The 15,727-nt window shown below is 40.1% G+C and overlaps 1 protein-coding gene across 1 annotated transcript in view; it reads right to left on the bottom strand.

The window, feature by feature from the left end:
- The window catches only part of st6galnac3 (ST6 (alpha-N-acetyl-neuraminyl-2,3-beta-galactosyl-1,3)-N-acetylgalactosaminide alpha-2,6-sialyltransferase 3), an 83,257-nt gene extending 69,188 nt beyond the window's left edge, over window positions 1-14,069 (bottom strand). Inside the window, exon 1 of the mRNA XM_020629910.2 lies at window positions 13,823-14,069. Coding sequence (XP_020485566.1) covers window positions 13,823-13,840 — 18 coding nt within the window. The 5' untranslated portion in view covers window positions 13,841-14,069. The remainder of the gene's footprint in view (window positions 1-13,822) is intronic.
- Between the last annotated feature and the right edge of the window lie 1,658 nt (window positions 14,070-15,727).

The raw sequence follows: 15,727 nt of genomic DNA, 5'->3' as shown, positions 1-15,727 counted from the left end.
GTGGTGAGAACATATTACTGTATTTAGAGCTGTGTACAAGTCTAGACACTTTGCTGTTCTGCACAATTCTTCTGCATCTTTTCCACTCTGTTGTTATAAGATTCTCTGGTCCTAAGGCATCATCATCTCTGGTCTGGCATCATCACAGCTAACAGGGTTAGCAAATGAAGTGTCTGTCTTCACTGGTTTCTCCTTGTGCTTAAAGCGCATGTGGTTAATGTGGTTAAACCATAGACTGTAATGATTAATGGACAAAGCCTGAGTGACGTCACCCATCTGTTATTGCAGAGGGCTCTGCAATTGGGTGCAGCTGCAATGCTGGAAATCCTGTCTCAGCCTAACTTTCAGTCAACCTAACAACAGGCTAAGAGCTGTAGCTGAGGAGGGTTTTAAGCCTCCTGACAAACTGCTCGTCGTGCCCGCCTGTCAATCATGTCAGCCTTGCGTCTAACTATGCATAATGCGTATTTTCATCAAATCAAAACGGATATGTTGTAAAAAGAAAAAAAAAAAAAAGATATTTCTGCACAACAATTTCTTGTTACTTAATAACCCTGATACACAGTGTCCACGTTTCAGCAATAAGCTGCAATGGGTCGATTTTGAAGCCCAGGAGGTTTACAAGTTTAGCTCTAAAATGTATAGAATTTATCATTAGACCCTCCTTTACTGGTTAAGAGCATCATACTTTTATTTCACGGACAGTGCAATGCTAATGCAATGACAGAATTTTGTTAAAAATAAAGAAAATCTCAGCAGCAAAGCCAAGATAACATTGATGAGATCGCCAACATCACTTTTTTACCTGCTGAATACTTATCCACTTGCTGCGTACCCTGACCTGTGTAATAACCTTCAAATGCCCCTTTAAATAACAAAAAAATGTCCAGCACTATATACAGATTCCAGCTTCTCAAATGCTTTGTTTTCTGATTTCTTTGTCTTATACTATGGCAGTTTGAATGCTTTGTTTTCAGAATGATTTTAGGGCTCAGAGACACAGTGGTCTTTTTAACCATTATCAAATGCTCCATAAACTTTGAAGAAAACAATAGACAGGTTGTGAACAGTACATCAGCCAAAACCCTTGTCCAAATGCCTGACAGGATGAGATTACATGGCAGTTACTGCCAGCCATAAGAAAGACAGACGACGAGGCATTGTCTCTCATCTTCCCGAGCCGCAGAACAAATAGGACACGTTGAGATTGGATGAAGGATATGATGTACCGGTATTTAAAAACAATTTTAAGTCATGTTTCATGCTGAACATTTATGGTCTCAGAATATTTATCAAAGGAGAGGAAATCTGAGTCAACTGAATCCTCTTTGACCAAATCAGATGACATTTCTATGAGATTTCTAACCATAATCACATGCAAAGGATTGACTTGTGTAGCTTTTGTTTTTGCCTAACCCTCTTAGATTGTGGATGTTATCCTTAAGCATGATAATCAGCATTGTCAAACTTGCACACGATAAATAAATACATCCAGTGAATCACTCTGTGGCACAGAGTCAGGTGTTCAGGCTGGAAAATAACAATGGAGCTTGCAGAGTCTATTCCGATGATGCTGCAGCAAATCTGAGGGGTGGGATAGAATGGTATTTAGTGTGAGTGTGTGGGTTCATGTTGGGGAGGTGGCAGCAGTGTCTGAAATCGACAAGAAAAACAAAAACAGCAGCAAAAAACCAGCAGGGAGATCAATAAGACAAAAAAACGAATGTGGACAGAAAAAACAATCAGAAAACCACCTAGGAAAACAGTGTGACTCGACAAACGATAGCGCAGAGCAACAGCAGGCCCAGTGAGCAGATGCAAATTATCCAGAGTGCATCATGACATTTTTTACTGCAGCCTATTTCCTTTTTCCTTAACGACCACAACAACAGCGAGTTCAAAGGTACATGCATAAAAGCAAATGAGGGATTATGTTTCATGACAAAACATTGACTGCACTTTATTAAATGCCCTCACCACACTGCAAGGCTCTATTTGAATCTGTCAACCTCTTCAGCTCACAGAAGCAATGAGCCTCGCAGAGCTGGCGCCCAGAGCACCGCTGGGCCTCCACTGGGGATAATAACATTGGCACTGAAACCTTTTATTAGCTGGCCTGGTCAAGAGGCCTTTACTATGAACAAACCTGACTTCCACCAAGCCCATCACTGCCTCCATAGCACAACCTGAAACTTCAACTAGAGAGAGAACAGAAGAAACTTAATCAAAGTAAGGCTTTTTTCCATCAGAGATATCTGATAATGTCCATACTTCTGCAACCAGATGAAAATAAATCCTGACATGTCAAAGCAATAAATCAAGATAAAAAGACAGTCTGGAGGGAATGGGCGTGGCACGGAAAGCACAGTTGGACAACGCTAATGCAATTACAGGGATTTTCTGCTTGCTCAGAGGCTTGGTTCAAGGGCGGAGCGCAAAAAGCTCACAGAGAGCTCCACAAAATCAGCCATTGGTCAGTCGAGCCGGTCAACAGTCGAGCCTGGTCATGCAAAGTCGCCGTTTGGAAAAGCATCTGAGAAAATACATACAAGATTACAGCTGCACGGCTACTCTGCACTTCTAATGGGTACAGCGTGGATCAAACCGAGTGATCTCAGAAATTGTTTTGCAACTATATTCCACTGAAGTGATCAGCCAATAGAAGGATGTTTCTTTTTACTCATCAAGTAGCATCAGGTATTAGCAAGTTCACCTGCTAACCCACTGATCCAGTATCACACGTTTTAAGTAAAGTATGATGTGAAGATAACAAAACAACAACATCTGATAACAATGACTGCAATACAAGGCAGAGCAAGAAAAAAAATCAGTAACAACAATGTTTTCCTGCTGAGTAAAATGAACTTTTTGTTATCCTGCTGTTGAGGTAGAGTTACTCTGCATCAGTCGATAATCTAATCAGTGGTCTTTTCTTTTATTCCATGCCATGGGTGCAATGTGCAGGGTAAAACTTGCCAAATCTGATCCAAAAAATGGTGCAACAAGCTTGGATGAAACAAGCTGTTTGGGAGTTGTGAAAATATTCTGCTTCATGTTGGGCAGTTAACAGAAAGTGAGGACATAAATGCCACTTTAAGTTGGTGAAACTTCCCTGAAATGTGTGTTTAAGTGTGATGAAGGTGTAGCTGGTCATTATAAATTGCACAATTAAAGATCAAAATATAGTCTGCTATTTTTCAGTTCCCTGTCCTGTCGAGGAAATATTTAAGTGCTCCATCCTGCCACGATGCAAACAGGAGAGCTGCAAGTAACTGACAAGTCTACTGATCACTAATCTACTGCACTTTTGACAAGGGCTGCAGCTAAATATTACATTCATTATTGGTTAATCAGTCAATCCTTTCCTCAATCACTTACCTTGCGACTCTCCATCAATATTAACTGTTTGTCTGTTGCTGAACGGATGGGCACATATTTAATCAATCAGTAATTTAATAAATCAATACAATAGGTTAAACCAGCTTTTGGAGTCATGGCTGATTGTCCCACATCTATTTGAAGAATATATTTCAAGTTTACAATTGTTGAACAGACAACACGACACATCTGAAGACAAATCCATTCATAAAGGAAATTATTTTATAACTTTGAGAAGTGATAGAACAAACAACGGCTTTGTACTGTACTAATACATTCCCTGTTTGCTACAAAAATGTCCCTCCCTAGCACCACAGGTTGTTCACACCTCCCACAGACTGAACAACATTTGGTCCTTTCTTACACCCATACACAACGTGGTGTCCATCTGGTATTTGTTCCCACCCAAAACTCAACATATCGTCCAGGGAACCATCAGGACCAGCCGAATGACCACCAACGATCTGCCTTGTTGGCAGCTCCGACTCTGACTCACAGATTGTGCTGACACTCACTTAGTCCTGATCTAAGAGGGGAGTCCACAGCAGACTGGAGAGGAAAGCGTTAAGAGACTGGTCTTAATCCTGAAATGGTGTTTGACCCTTTAATCCCAGAAGAACTCGCCGAAGAGGACGTGTGTGTGCTGCAGGCAGCTCAGACAGGCTGGGGTTAAAAACAAACATTGCAGCCTGCTGATTATCTATAGCCTTTCTAAGACCAACCAGGTTATTACTGACATTGATACAAGACGCAGAAGAGAAGCTTGCAAGCAACTGAGATGTAATCCAAGCTATGTTGGCCCCAAAAGAGAGTGCAGTAGAAGTTGTTTTTTTTCTGCTGGCCCTACGGATAAATTCCATTCACTGCACATATGAGACAAACGTTCACAATAAAGACATGGCATTCTATCTGACCAGAGTGAGCATCTGGTGAGGATTATTAAAATGTTTTGTGAAACATCCTGAACCAAAGATAAGTGTTAGACTTAGCTAAAGCTAACTGTACAATTTCAGAACAATGTGCTCCGTACATTCTCCTGTCACATATGTCCAACACAGCAGGATATTTTCAGTGTTGGACGTCTTTTTTGGAAATATTCTGTTTAGTTAAGGTGAGGGGGTTGCCTCTTGGAGAGGACACCATGAAGAGCCATGAAGAGCCATGAAGTGGCGAGGGGTTGAGTCAATTGACAGGGATATACATTGAGAGCTGTGTTAGCTTTTTAAAGTTGATATTTGGCACCAGGATCACAAGTCAGGATGACAATAGTGCCATATAGATTTTTTTTCCCACCTCTAGTACCCACGAACCCAAGAGGAGGAAACTACAGGTAACTGAGGTGAGCAGTAAAGAGTATGATGCAACAAAACAACTAGCAACGTAAACAGTGCTTGCAGTGAACGGTTCGGACAATTACTGCCGTGCTTACATATCAGCTCACTCATTAAACCTACTTTGTACTAGGGGGCTGGCAGGGTAAAGTCAATTAAATGTACAGGTCAACTGATTGGGACTTGCATTCCCACTTGCGGTTCCTCTGGCTAACGTTCAGACAAAATGACCCATCTTGGTATGAATTGTCAGCGCAGGGGGTAGTGTCTGAGGGATCCAGTGGCCTTGACAGAGAATGGAAGTGTCATTCATCTCACAAGTATCACCGCAAACAAATTGATGATTGGAGTAGGCGTCGTTCAATGGAACTTTGAACCTTCATCAACAACGAAATGACAAAGGAAGGGTAATACACTGATTATACGCTGTTTCTGTGTTAAATTTCTGTTAAAATATATATTTTACATATTTATCCCAAAAGATCACCCACATTTTTGTGTTTTCACCCATAACAAGGGTCCTCTTAGTTCACTAAAGGTTGAGCATCGGCTTTTGAAACTGGATTTTTTAATTGTTTGGACCCTGGAGGGCGTTAAATATCCCCCATGGGGGCATGGGGGCGATCATTTGGAAGTAGCTTGAGAGGATTTATGAAATCTGAAAAACTGCTGCAGAAATTAAAAAAATATCTTGGCCTAATCCCTGTGATTAAAATGCCATTTCACCAGTAGAAAGAATACTACACATTATTAACACTATTATTAACACTACGGTATTAGGAGTAGCCTTTCTTTTGAATCAATTAAAAAGCATCAAAAGCAGAATCTGAAAATATCAGCTTAGTTAAAGGCTAAGGCTGAGCTGTATTAGGAGTAGTGACATAACTCAAGTCAATGCAGGCAAAGAAAAGTTATCTTTAAATGAAACACAGCTAAATGTTCTCCTGTATTGATTTCACTGCGTTTCCACTTTCTGTCTGGGTGAACAAAGGCAGATTAATATCTTGACATAATTCCTGTCTACACAAGTATTGGCTCTGTACTTTGTTTAAAGGTAATTGAAGTACAAAACCTTGACATTTTGGAAAGCTCTCAGTGAATTCCTGTTCAGTAATAATGGGTGTTGTGCCCCAGAGCTTCTCTGTGAGTGACATGTCATTTTTTTGCTCCTGACCGTAACTGCAATTACAGCGTGGAACTTAATTTTATAGTCTGGTGGATCACCTCTTTCATTAACTCTGGTTGTTGTTTCTTTGTGTTCTGTCCAAATAGGGGTGACGAGGGAAAAGAAAATGACCAGCGCTGGCAGCAGAGCTCCCTGAATTGGCAGAGTGGCACACGATTAAACCAGCCAGGATTAGAGACTACCTGTACAAAACAACTGACGACACATAGAGATCAAGTAAAGCCTTAAGTCTTCCCAGATGTTGATAAGATTTCTTGAGCGAGCGGCAGCTCAGCCCGCTGGCCCAGTTAGTTCAGCACGGCTATGGCTGCTGCAGGGTGGATTAACGCCAGATCTGGAGGGAGGTTATCACCCTTAGTTACCACTGTGAATAAGCTAGCCCTAACACTAGCTTCTGCAGAAGTGCGAGTGAGTGAGTGTGTGTGTGTGTGTGTGTGTGTGTGTGTGTGTGTGTGTGTGTGTGTGTATTTGTGTGGACTGCTTGTGTGTTGGACCAACAGATGTAGGTTACATTACCATAATAAAGAAGCCACACATTTAAATGGTACCCTATCTGCTTTACAAAGGGTTTAGAGAAAAAAGATGACGAACAGTAAAGCCCAACACAGACCTTCTTTTAGGTCATTCAGCCAGCAAATGTCGAACTCAGAGTTGAATTCTCTAAACTTTTTGTCATAGGCATCATCAAAAAAATAATGATACTAAAGCCATTGTGCACTTTCTTTAAATTTCAAAACAGTACAGCTAAATTTGTGATGACATGGGGATAAAAAGAGAAGACTGAGGGATAATGTCAGACAAAAGATGTTAAAGGATTAAGGGTGAGGAGAAGCAAAACTGACAAATTGCATTGAATAAATACATTAATCCAACACTTAACTTCACTGAGGGTATTTCATATTTTTCAATTAATCAGACAGTATAATTTATCGTTATATATTTATCTCACAATATATCAATTAGCACAGAAGCACCATATCGTGATTTGGTTCTTGCAATGTATCCCATATTGATCGTATTTATCGTCCTATCATATCGTGTCGCATCATATCGTGAGTTAGCCTGTGATTTCTGCACTTAATATTAACTTGTATTTTTCAGCAAATTAAGTTTGACTGTGTTTAAATGTTGGAATTCTTTAAAAATGCCTGAAAACTGACAAGGAACATAATAATTGACTAATATGTTTTAAAGGGGGGGAGGCAATGCCACCCTAAGCCACCCCTCTGGATACGCACCTGTTGGGCTTTATGAAGAAATCTTCTTTTAGGCTATCAGTAATTGATCTATCTATCACGGGATTATATTTAAACACAAGTTTTCTTAAGGCAGATTTAGGTTTAAAACTTTAAAACAATAGATTTCAAAAGATCTCATGTCAACTTGAAACTCAAGAAGGGAATCTGATGAAGAAAGAGAGCACAGCATAAAAGGAAATCTGAGCATGGATTTGATAAAAGTTTGAATACAATCCAAAATCGCAGCTTCAATCAACATCCTGCTGGTGCCCTGTGCTTTCTCTAAAACTGTGGCAGGGCACTTTTTATCAGCCTGCCTTCTGCTGTAACACATTCACATGGGACAGGGGAGACTCAGAGGAGTGCTATTCATCCCTGAAACTACTAAGAACTGGGACACTCACTGCATTCCCCAAAGCTTTTACAACACCTCCCAACACACACAAACGACTGTGTGATTGTGTGCCTGCTTGAATTAATATGATGTTTTTTTGTGCTTTCTGCTCATGTGTTCTGTGTCACAAAAACTTTCTTTGCTGGCCTTGTTCTGCCATATTTAGTTAGAAGTCACAGCAGCATCACCATCTCTCAATGGGACGTGATGGAGAGCTCATCCAGAACTGTAATGATGGAGGACAACAGGCACAGCCTTTCCCAGCTCCAGCACAGTGCTTCACGGATGAACTCACTCCAATTACAACAAAATCTGACAAAGAAAGGAACCCTGCATGTCAGAGCTCTCTCTCCAGGCCTCTCTAACCCATTATAAACACGAGCAAGTAGGGGACTGAGTCACACAAAAAACTCTGTCACAAACCATGCTAGGATAGGTTAGTGGGTTAAGAAACGCATTCTCATGGGGAAACCTAAACACATCAACATACACACACTCTCTGAAAGACAGAGATCATTGATGATTGATGAACAATTGCTGGTATAGAAAATAACATTAACGAAAACATACATTTATGTAGTTTTTGTACTTTCTAGCGATTCTATAGCCTGATACAAACAATAACTCTGCTAATACTTTTTTAATAAACAGACATCTAATCTATAATCTAGTTTCTCCTTGTTCCATGGAGGCTAGGACCCCTCCATGGTGTCATAAGATAAAACAGGCATGACCAACAGGGTATAAAGGAAAGGAAAGTGTTATTAGTGAATGTTACACTTAACTTTGTTAAAGTAATACCTCTTCCTGCACATTACTCGATCATACAGGTTTGAAAGCAGAAAGGGAGAATAACTCCCAAGTGCATTAACCCTTCTGTCCAGAAGTCTGCATTTGGGTTCAGTCAAGATCTGCAATTAGGCCTCAGCGATATGACAAAAAATGTTATCACGATAAAAGATTTCGTATCAGTCAGTATCGACAATTATCACGATAATTGTCAATCATTATTTCTTTCAAATTTAAAAGCTGATTGTTGCTCCGAAGTTAAAGTTGAAGAAACCAGAGGGTTAATTATGCTATAATTATACTTTATTGTCAGAACATGACGAATTATAATTAAACAGAGACATTTCACCATCATAAGCTCAGTGCACGGAGCTGGAAAACGCTAATATGACAGTTTGTTGCTGGGGAGTCACACTCACTGGCCCGCTGGGGTTCACACCATGCATAGACAGTTTATATTATTTACAATACGGTCCACACTAACACTCGTTTATGACATTTGGAGATTTATTTCCTTCAGTGTGTTCTAACAGGTCATATTGTTTCCAATGGGAGAACAGGTACGTGGTGTCGCCGTTCTAGCTGCACTTTGGCACAGTGAACTGAGAACTTTTCTCTGTTTTTTGGTCGGACTGTTAAGAGCCAAAATGTCTCTGAACTCCGGAAGTTAAGCGGCCTTTCTTGTCATCTTGTCGAGGATATTTTCTCCTGCTTTGAGCCGGTAGGTTTGGCGTTTCCTTCAGAGTAGCTATCGCTAATTTCAGCTGTTTCCTTTCCGCTCCTGAGGTCTGTAAGCCCGCCTACCCAGATCCCTGCAACATGATTGGCTGCCTATTCGTAGTCAACTGGCAACTAGCATTCAAGGTGCATTAGCGACCCCTGTTTCCCTGTGGTTGGATGGTGTAATTACAGGTTTAAATTTATCAAACTTATATCGAACATTTTTAATATTTATATTGACAAAAATTATATCGCGATAATTAGCGTTATCGTTTTATCACCCAGGCCTATCTGCAATACTCCTGAAAACTCTTACCAGTGTGAAGATACTGTATTACCAGCTGCTTTCGCACATTGGCTTAATAGGGGTCTGGCAGGAAAAAGTTTGGAACGTCTTTATGAAAAAATGTATGCGTTTGCGTTCACACATGCAGTCCACCCCCGAAAATGTTGTGTCATTTTCACGACTGCAATGGCTGAAATGGCCTCATGTTCATTGCTAGGGTACAACTGCGGAGAAAAAACATACTGCCTAACAGAAATCATGATCCAGCTGTTTTTATTACGTACACAGAGATAGTACCTGTCATGTGCATACAATCTATGGTCGTGCACTGATCGCAGGGAATAAATGTCACCACACCCTCACACTCACTGGAGGGAAAGTCCCCTGATTATATAATGCAGCATTCTCACATCAGCTCACTCGGACTTCATGCGGAAAAAATACAATAAAAAGTCGGGCTGGCAGGAGAAGCTCTGGATAGTTTTTTATGAGTTTTGTGCTAGTACACAAATTCAGTATTTATATCTTCATTTACACTGCCTTTTCCTGCTTTAGTTTCTGATCTTTCAGAGTTTTTGTGTTTTAACTTCAATACTCTTCAATTGCCGCCTCCGCTTCAAGACAGGTTCTAAAAACCTCTCCATGTTGTTATTTGCCTCGTATAAATTCTGGCTTGAATTGCAGAAAAATGTGAAAAAGAAAATGCACCTTAATGTGCCTATCCATCTGCTTCTGTTACCAGATTTTTAGGTGTAAGTTCATGAGGGAAAAAAGCAGGAGGACTTTATTTTCCATTAAGGTGCCAATGAACTACAAAAGAAGGAGACGAAGAATAAAAAGCCCAGCTGAGGTCTAAGTGGAGTTATATGTTAAGAATTACATTATTCATTGGCATATTCACTTTTCATTGCACTTTGGCCTATTTTGCTTTGAACAATGCATAAACTTTTACAGATCAGTCAAGCGTATGCAATGACTTTTTTGAAACTATACACCAGCCTCTAATTCTTCATGGCCTGCCAGCTATCCCGTCTGCTCCTTGCAGCTCAACAGACAACAAACGGAATCACTGGTGTCTTTTAAAGTCACAGCTCATTAACTTCAGTCCATATAATCAATCACCCTTCAATCACTCTGTAATTTGTCCCCCGTAATTACATTTTCCTTTCCTTAATGCTTTTGAAATTTAACAAAATATCGAGGTGTCAAAACTTGTGTGAGATGATCTCCTGTCTCAGAAAACAAAAAAAAGGCTGAACGAGTTTGTGACAATATTTTGACAAAGACTTTGTGTGAGTGTCGGAGGATTGACAAGATTGCCTTTAAATTGATATAAACATCAGCTTTGGAAATAAAAATACAGTCTGACAACACCAGTTACAACAGTCTGACAGATGTTTCCAGCTTGATCAGCAGTATGAATGAAAGAACATAATCTTTTATTAAAGCCTCAGCACACACTGATCAATGCCATTTAGTGTTACGGTGCTATGGATTAGGGATCAGGCAATAATTCAATTATGAGTGTAACGGGTCTAATCAGAATCATACTCGGGTAATATGACCTTATTATAGGGGTTGTCGGACCAAACAGTTCTGGGGACTTTTTGAAGTGCAACTATCCACTACGGAGTTCCCCGAGAACTACACACCTTGGAGACTTTTTTCTGTCTGCATTCACACCACCATGGTACCTACTCTAAAGCATCAGCTACGAAGGTTCCTCTAAACACGGATCTAGGAACTAATAAAGTTCCTAGATCCTGCGATGAGGAAGGAATAAAAAAGGAGGAGGGTTCAAACAGTTTCTAGAACTATGAAGAAGTTCCTGCGGTCTGAAAACACTTTGTGACTCTAGCTTTAAACTATAATTAATCAACCTAATTAACTATGCAGCAGATGATACATTTAAGATTGGATTGGATGGCAGAAAGTTGCTTACAGCTCAACTCTGATGAAACAGAAGTCCTTATATGTGCGCCTGTGGCCAATGTTCCTATAGTGTTACTGGAAAACTTGGTTCCCTATCTATGTTTGTCAAACCTGTTCTGCGCAATCTAGCCGCCTTTCTTTTGGTCAGTCACTGTAGCCGTTTTCACATATGCACTCAGGATAATATCTAGATAATTGCAGGAGGACTGCTCTGGAGATTCTCCTGACCTAGCTGTTCACATATGCTCCTCACAGCTGGATACTATCCCTGTCAGAGGGGAGGGGGCTCGGGGGATTTCCCGAGGTAAGACGTGACGTAAAACAGCAACGCAGAAGTAGCGGCCGTAGCAACAGAGCGTTCACAAAGTCCCTCCGGGTAGCCAAATCTCCAGAGTTTTTCAGGAGATTTCCGTATGTGTGAAAAGGGATGATGTGTTGTGCTGCACAGTAATTTAAATAAATAACCAAAAAGTGTTTAAAGTTCACTATACCTCATAATCATTTACGACTTCAGTGTTGCTGCGAGGCCTGCTTAAACACTTCGGTGTGAAGCAACATTTTCTTTGCATGCCATTTTGCCTTTGTTTTCACTACATATGATGTGACTGTGTTTTTATGTGATTCTTATGACTGTTTTTTGTGTTTGATCACGTGGTGTGGCAGTGGCACGAGTGTGTGTGAGCGTACTGTATGTGTGCCTGTGAAAGTCTTGCACGCCTAAACTTTCACTCTCACACATCCACCAGAGCTGACATGATTAGTCAATTAGTCTATTAACAGAAAATCAAACAGCAGCCATTGCCTCCAGTCAATTCTGTGGCTCTGCTGTCTCCAAAATCAATCATGTAAAGCTTTTCTCTTTTTATGCATCTTAATTAAATATCTTTGTTGCTTCTGATCAAACAGAAAGAGTCGTACAAAGTGATGTAACAATAAATTGTTAAAGTCACTTCTCAAGCACAAAAGTGAAAAACTTATTGGTTACAGCCTCTTAAATATTTATTAGTTATAAATAGTTAAATACATATAAAACTGTAGACTCTCTTGAACAGAACCAGCTGTTTGAAGACTCTACCATTGACTCCTGACAACTGAAATAGATGTTCCACTATTTTCTGACATTAACCGAGCTTAAATATTACTTTATAAAAAGATAAACGAGTCAATAAATAGAATGGATCATACATCTGAAGCCGTTCATCAAGGAATCTATCAGTAGAACAACAAAGCCTCTCGAGTGTGAAGGTTTGCTATTGGTTTAATATGAAAGAATGAATATTTGGATCGTTGGTTAAAAGACAAGCTTTTCCAATTTTGAACATTTTATTGCCAAAAGTTTTAGTCAATAAAACTAGAAATGCATTGCCATTACTAATTTATTGTTTTAGTCATCCATTAAGAACAAAGTTCAGTCATTCAGTATGTAAAGAATCTCTAATGTGAGGATTTGCTAACATCTGTCCTGTTCTCAATCACTGTTGTTAGATCAATATCTTTCAGATTTAGACTTTTAAAGTCACTGTGAGGACTTTTTACTTGGTTATAAAATCAATACTGATGACTCTTCATAATCTACAAAGGCAAACATGAGCATCAGCAACAAGCCTGACTATTTCTATATTGTAATTTTTAATGTCTTGAACTGCGGCTAGAGGGTGGACGAGATGATTGGACGCTGAAGGAAACAGCCTTATTTTTACATTTTCAACAGAAACTATTGACAGAGACAGACGCATGTAATTGTTAGGAGAAAGCAGGATAACTTTGTTTTATCACAAAATAACATGTATGCACGTGTGGGATGAAATGTGCAAAGAGATAGAGGTCCCGCTTTGAGTACAAAAACTAAGACTAAGTTCTTTACAGGAGCTTTAAGAGGAAAAAAAACTATCTGGACATGTCACCGTGAACTCTCTAAATATGTGACAGACATTTTTAATATTTTCTAACATGTAATACAGAGAAAATCATATGTTTATATTCATTAAAGTCTGAAATGGAGGTTAATAGAACCACTAGACATATTAAGTGTTGCATGTGAGTAACAACATGTTATTAAAATACTGCTAAAAGGATGAAGTCTCTGGGGAATTTTGTGTTGATTTTCTCCTCATTTGGTGTCTGTAGGTCACCTGAATGCGTCAAACTCCTGACATCATATCAACACCTGAACATGTCATGAAGGATGATGTGAGCACAGCTGGCTGGCCTGCATCAGCCTGCTAGTCCCCACGAGCTAAAAACACACAAGCATGTTCTGAATACCAACAAACACGAGGCCCTCCTTCACGTGCACGAGCGAACACTCAGGCAGACTCCCCAAAAAGGAGCCCCAGAAAAGAAAAGAGAGGAAAAAAAAAACAGGCGAACAGACAAGACTCCAGAGGGGGGTTAATTACCTCCACGGAGCATCCACAAAAACCACAGCTTCGCCGGCTCACATTTCACCTCACATCTGGTTAAACGTACAAGCACGTAAGCTGTACACGTCAGGGGCTCCTAACGTGATTTTTCATCATTTCCCCGCTTTATCAGCAAGTGATACATGGAAAAGAACAACTCTCTTACCTTACACATCCAGGCCATTCTTATTTCTACGCAGACAATGGTGGACCGCTTGTTTTCGTCAGCCCCCCAAAACGCTGCTCGCCGCGTCCGTTTCTCCAGCCTTCTGTTCACGTATTCATCACCAGAGGAGACGCTGATACGGTGCAGTTAAATACGGAGGTCGGCTTCATAAATATTGGAGTGTACCGTTATTCGGCTCCTCTCTCGGGTTTTTTTTTCCCCCCATGGAGCTGCTGGGACCTGGGCCGACGCTGCTCTGCTACTGGCCGGCGCAGACGCACAGCCCCGCCCACGCATGCGTCACGTGATCACAGCTGATTTCCTGACTTCTGCCGCTACAGCATCGCTCGTGTGAAAAGAAGCTGCAGCTTTCAATAAGCAGAGGCCCTTAATCTGTCTTTTTCGACAAAAATATCCTACAATACGTATTAGCAACTAAGAAAAAAATACCATGCCGTGATAATCACGTGCGTTTAGATTTGCCTATACAATCAAATTAGGGAATTAAACTTGTTATTGTAGGATAAAGAATATCAACATATGATAAGTTATTATAAAATCATCAGAATAGTGAAAATAAGTTTTCCTCCTTTTAATTTGGGCACCAGTTATTGTAGAATGAGTACTCTTTCGAAGTCTCAGAAAAATACACGAGTTGGCAAACAACTAGCCTATCAAATGTAAGACTTATTTTGTGTGGGAAACCTATGGAAGCCCATTTCCGCCAGTAAAAAAAATAAAAATGAAAATAATAAAGTCTCATAATTTCAAGGTGTTGACTCTACCAACTGAGCCACAGCCGCAGGAATGATATCCATATATTGAGCTATTAAGATGTGATATCAAAGCAAATGATAAATGTTAAAGATGAATCTATTACAGAATGTTTTTTAATGTCATAAGATTGATGTTTTAAGCTTACTTGGTTACCCTCTTTGGTCAATAATACGTTAGTAATTGTGTTGAGTCAAATAATTTTTGTCTGTGATAGAGAAATGCAATCGGAGTATCAAGCTGTAGTAGACTGAAGTAGATTGTAGCTGAAGATCTATCCCCAAGATCAAGATGTTCTGGGAGCAAAATACTGTTTGAAAAAAGATTCCAGGCACACGCCGACATGCCGACACAAACACTTGAAGGAATCTTGGTGTTCATGGGTTACTTTTATTGACAGCTGTCCTTTTCTATCAGAAAGGTATCCTTACGTAGGGGAAACACTGACCATCATCCATTCTTAAGAAATGTATATTGATTCCGCAACGGCCGGCGTAATGTCCCAGCTTGTGAATTCACATTGCATAAGTGAAAGTGAAAACACAGTCCCATACACAGTCAAATATGGACACACACAGCACACACAGATCCTGTCTCGCCCCTGTAACGCCACTGTTACTACCTCCGAAGACGGTACAGAGGGGGGGATCACTTCGTCCCCCCATTTAAATTTTGGGAAATTCTGATTGAAGGCGGAACATCACAGGGACATAAATATGGCGCCTTGGAAGGGCAATCTAAATAGGGCTTTAGAGAAGGATCCATTAGTCCTTTAGAAACTTAAGTCATGCTGATAAAAAAAAACTCTTACATTTAGCTGCTATGTTTATATGGTATCAGGTGTATTTCTGAAAGGAGCCTCATCTTAGTTTATACGTTATCTGCTTTGGTGGGGAGATCGTTGAGGAAACCTCAGGTCTACTAGAGATATACGTATGTTTGCAAAGTGGAATTAATTCGCCTGAATACTAAAGTGTTGCAGAGAACAAAATGATGTCTGGGAAACCTTTCAGGGATCCTAATAGAAACTGTACAACTTGTTAAGAATATAGACCTTTTAGAAGGGTTTTCAGGGTTGAAACAAAAAACTGTGAACAGGTGGGACTCTTGTTTTCTATATCTGGTTATCTT

This window comes from Labrus bergylta, chromosome 4 (assembly GCF_963930695.1).
Source record: "Labrus bergylta chromosome 4, fLabBer1.1, whole genome shotgun sequence".
In the NCBI taxonomy this organism is placed as follows: domain Eukaryota; kingdom Metazoa; phylum Chordata; class Actinopteri; order Labriformes; family Labridae; genus Labrus; species Labrus bergylta.
This window is presented reverse-complemented; position numbering and strand designations above follow the sequence as displayed.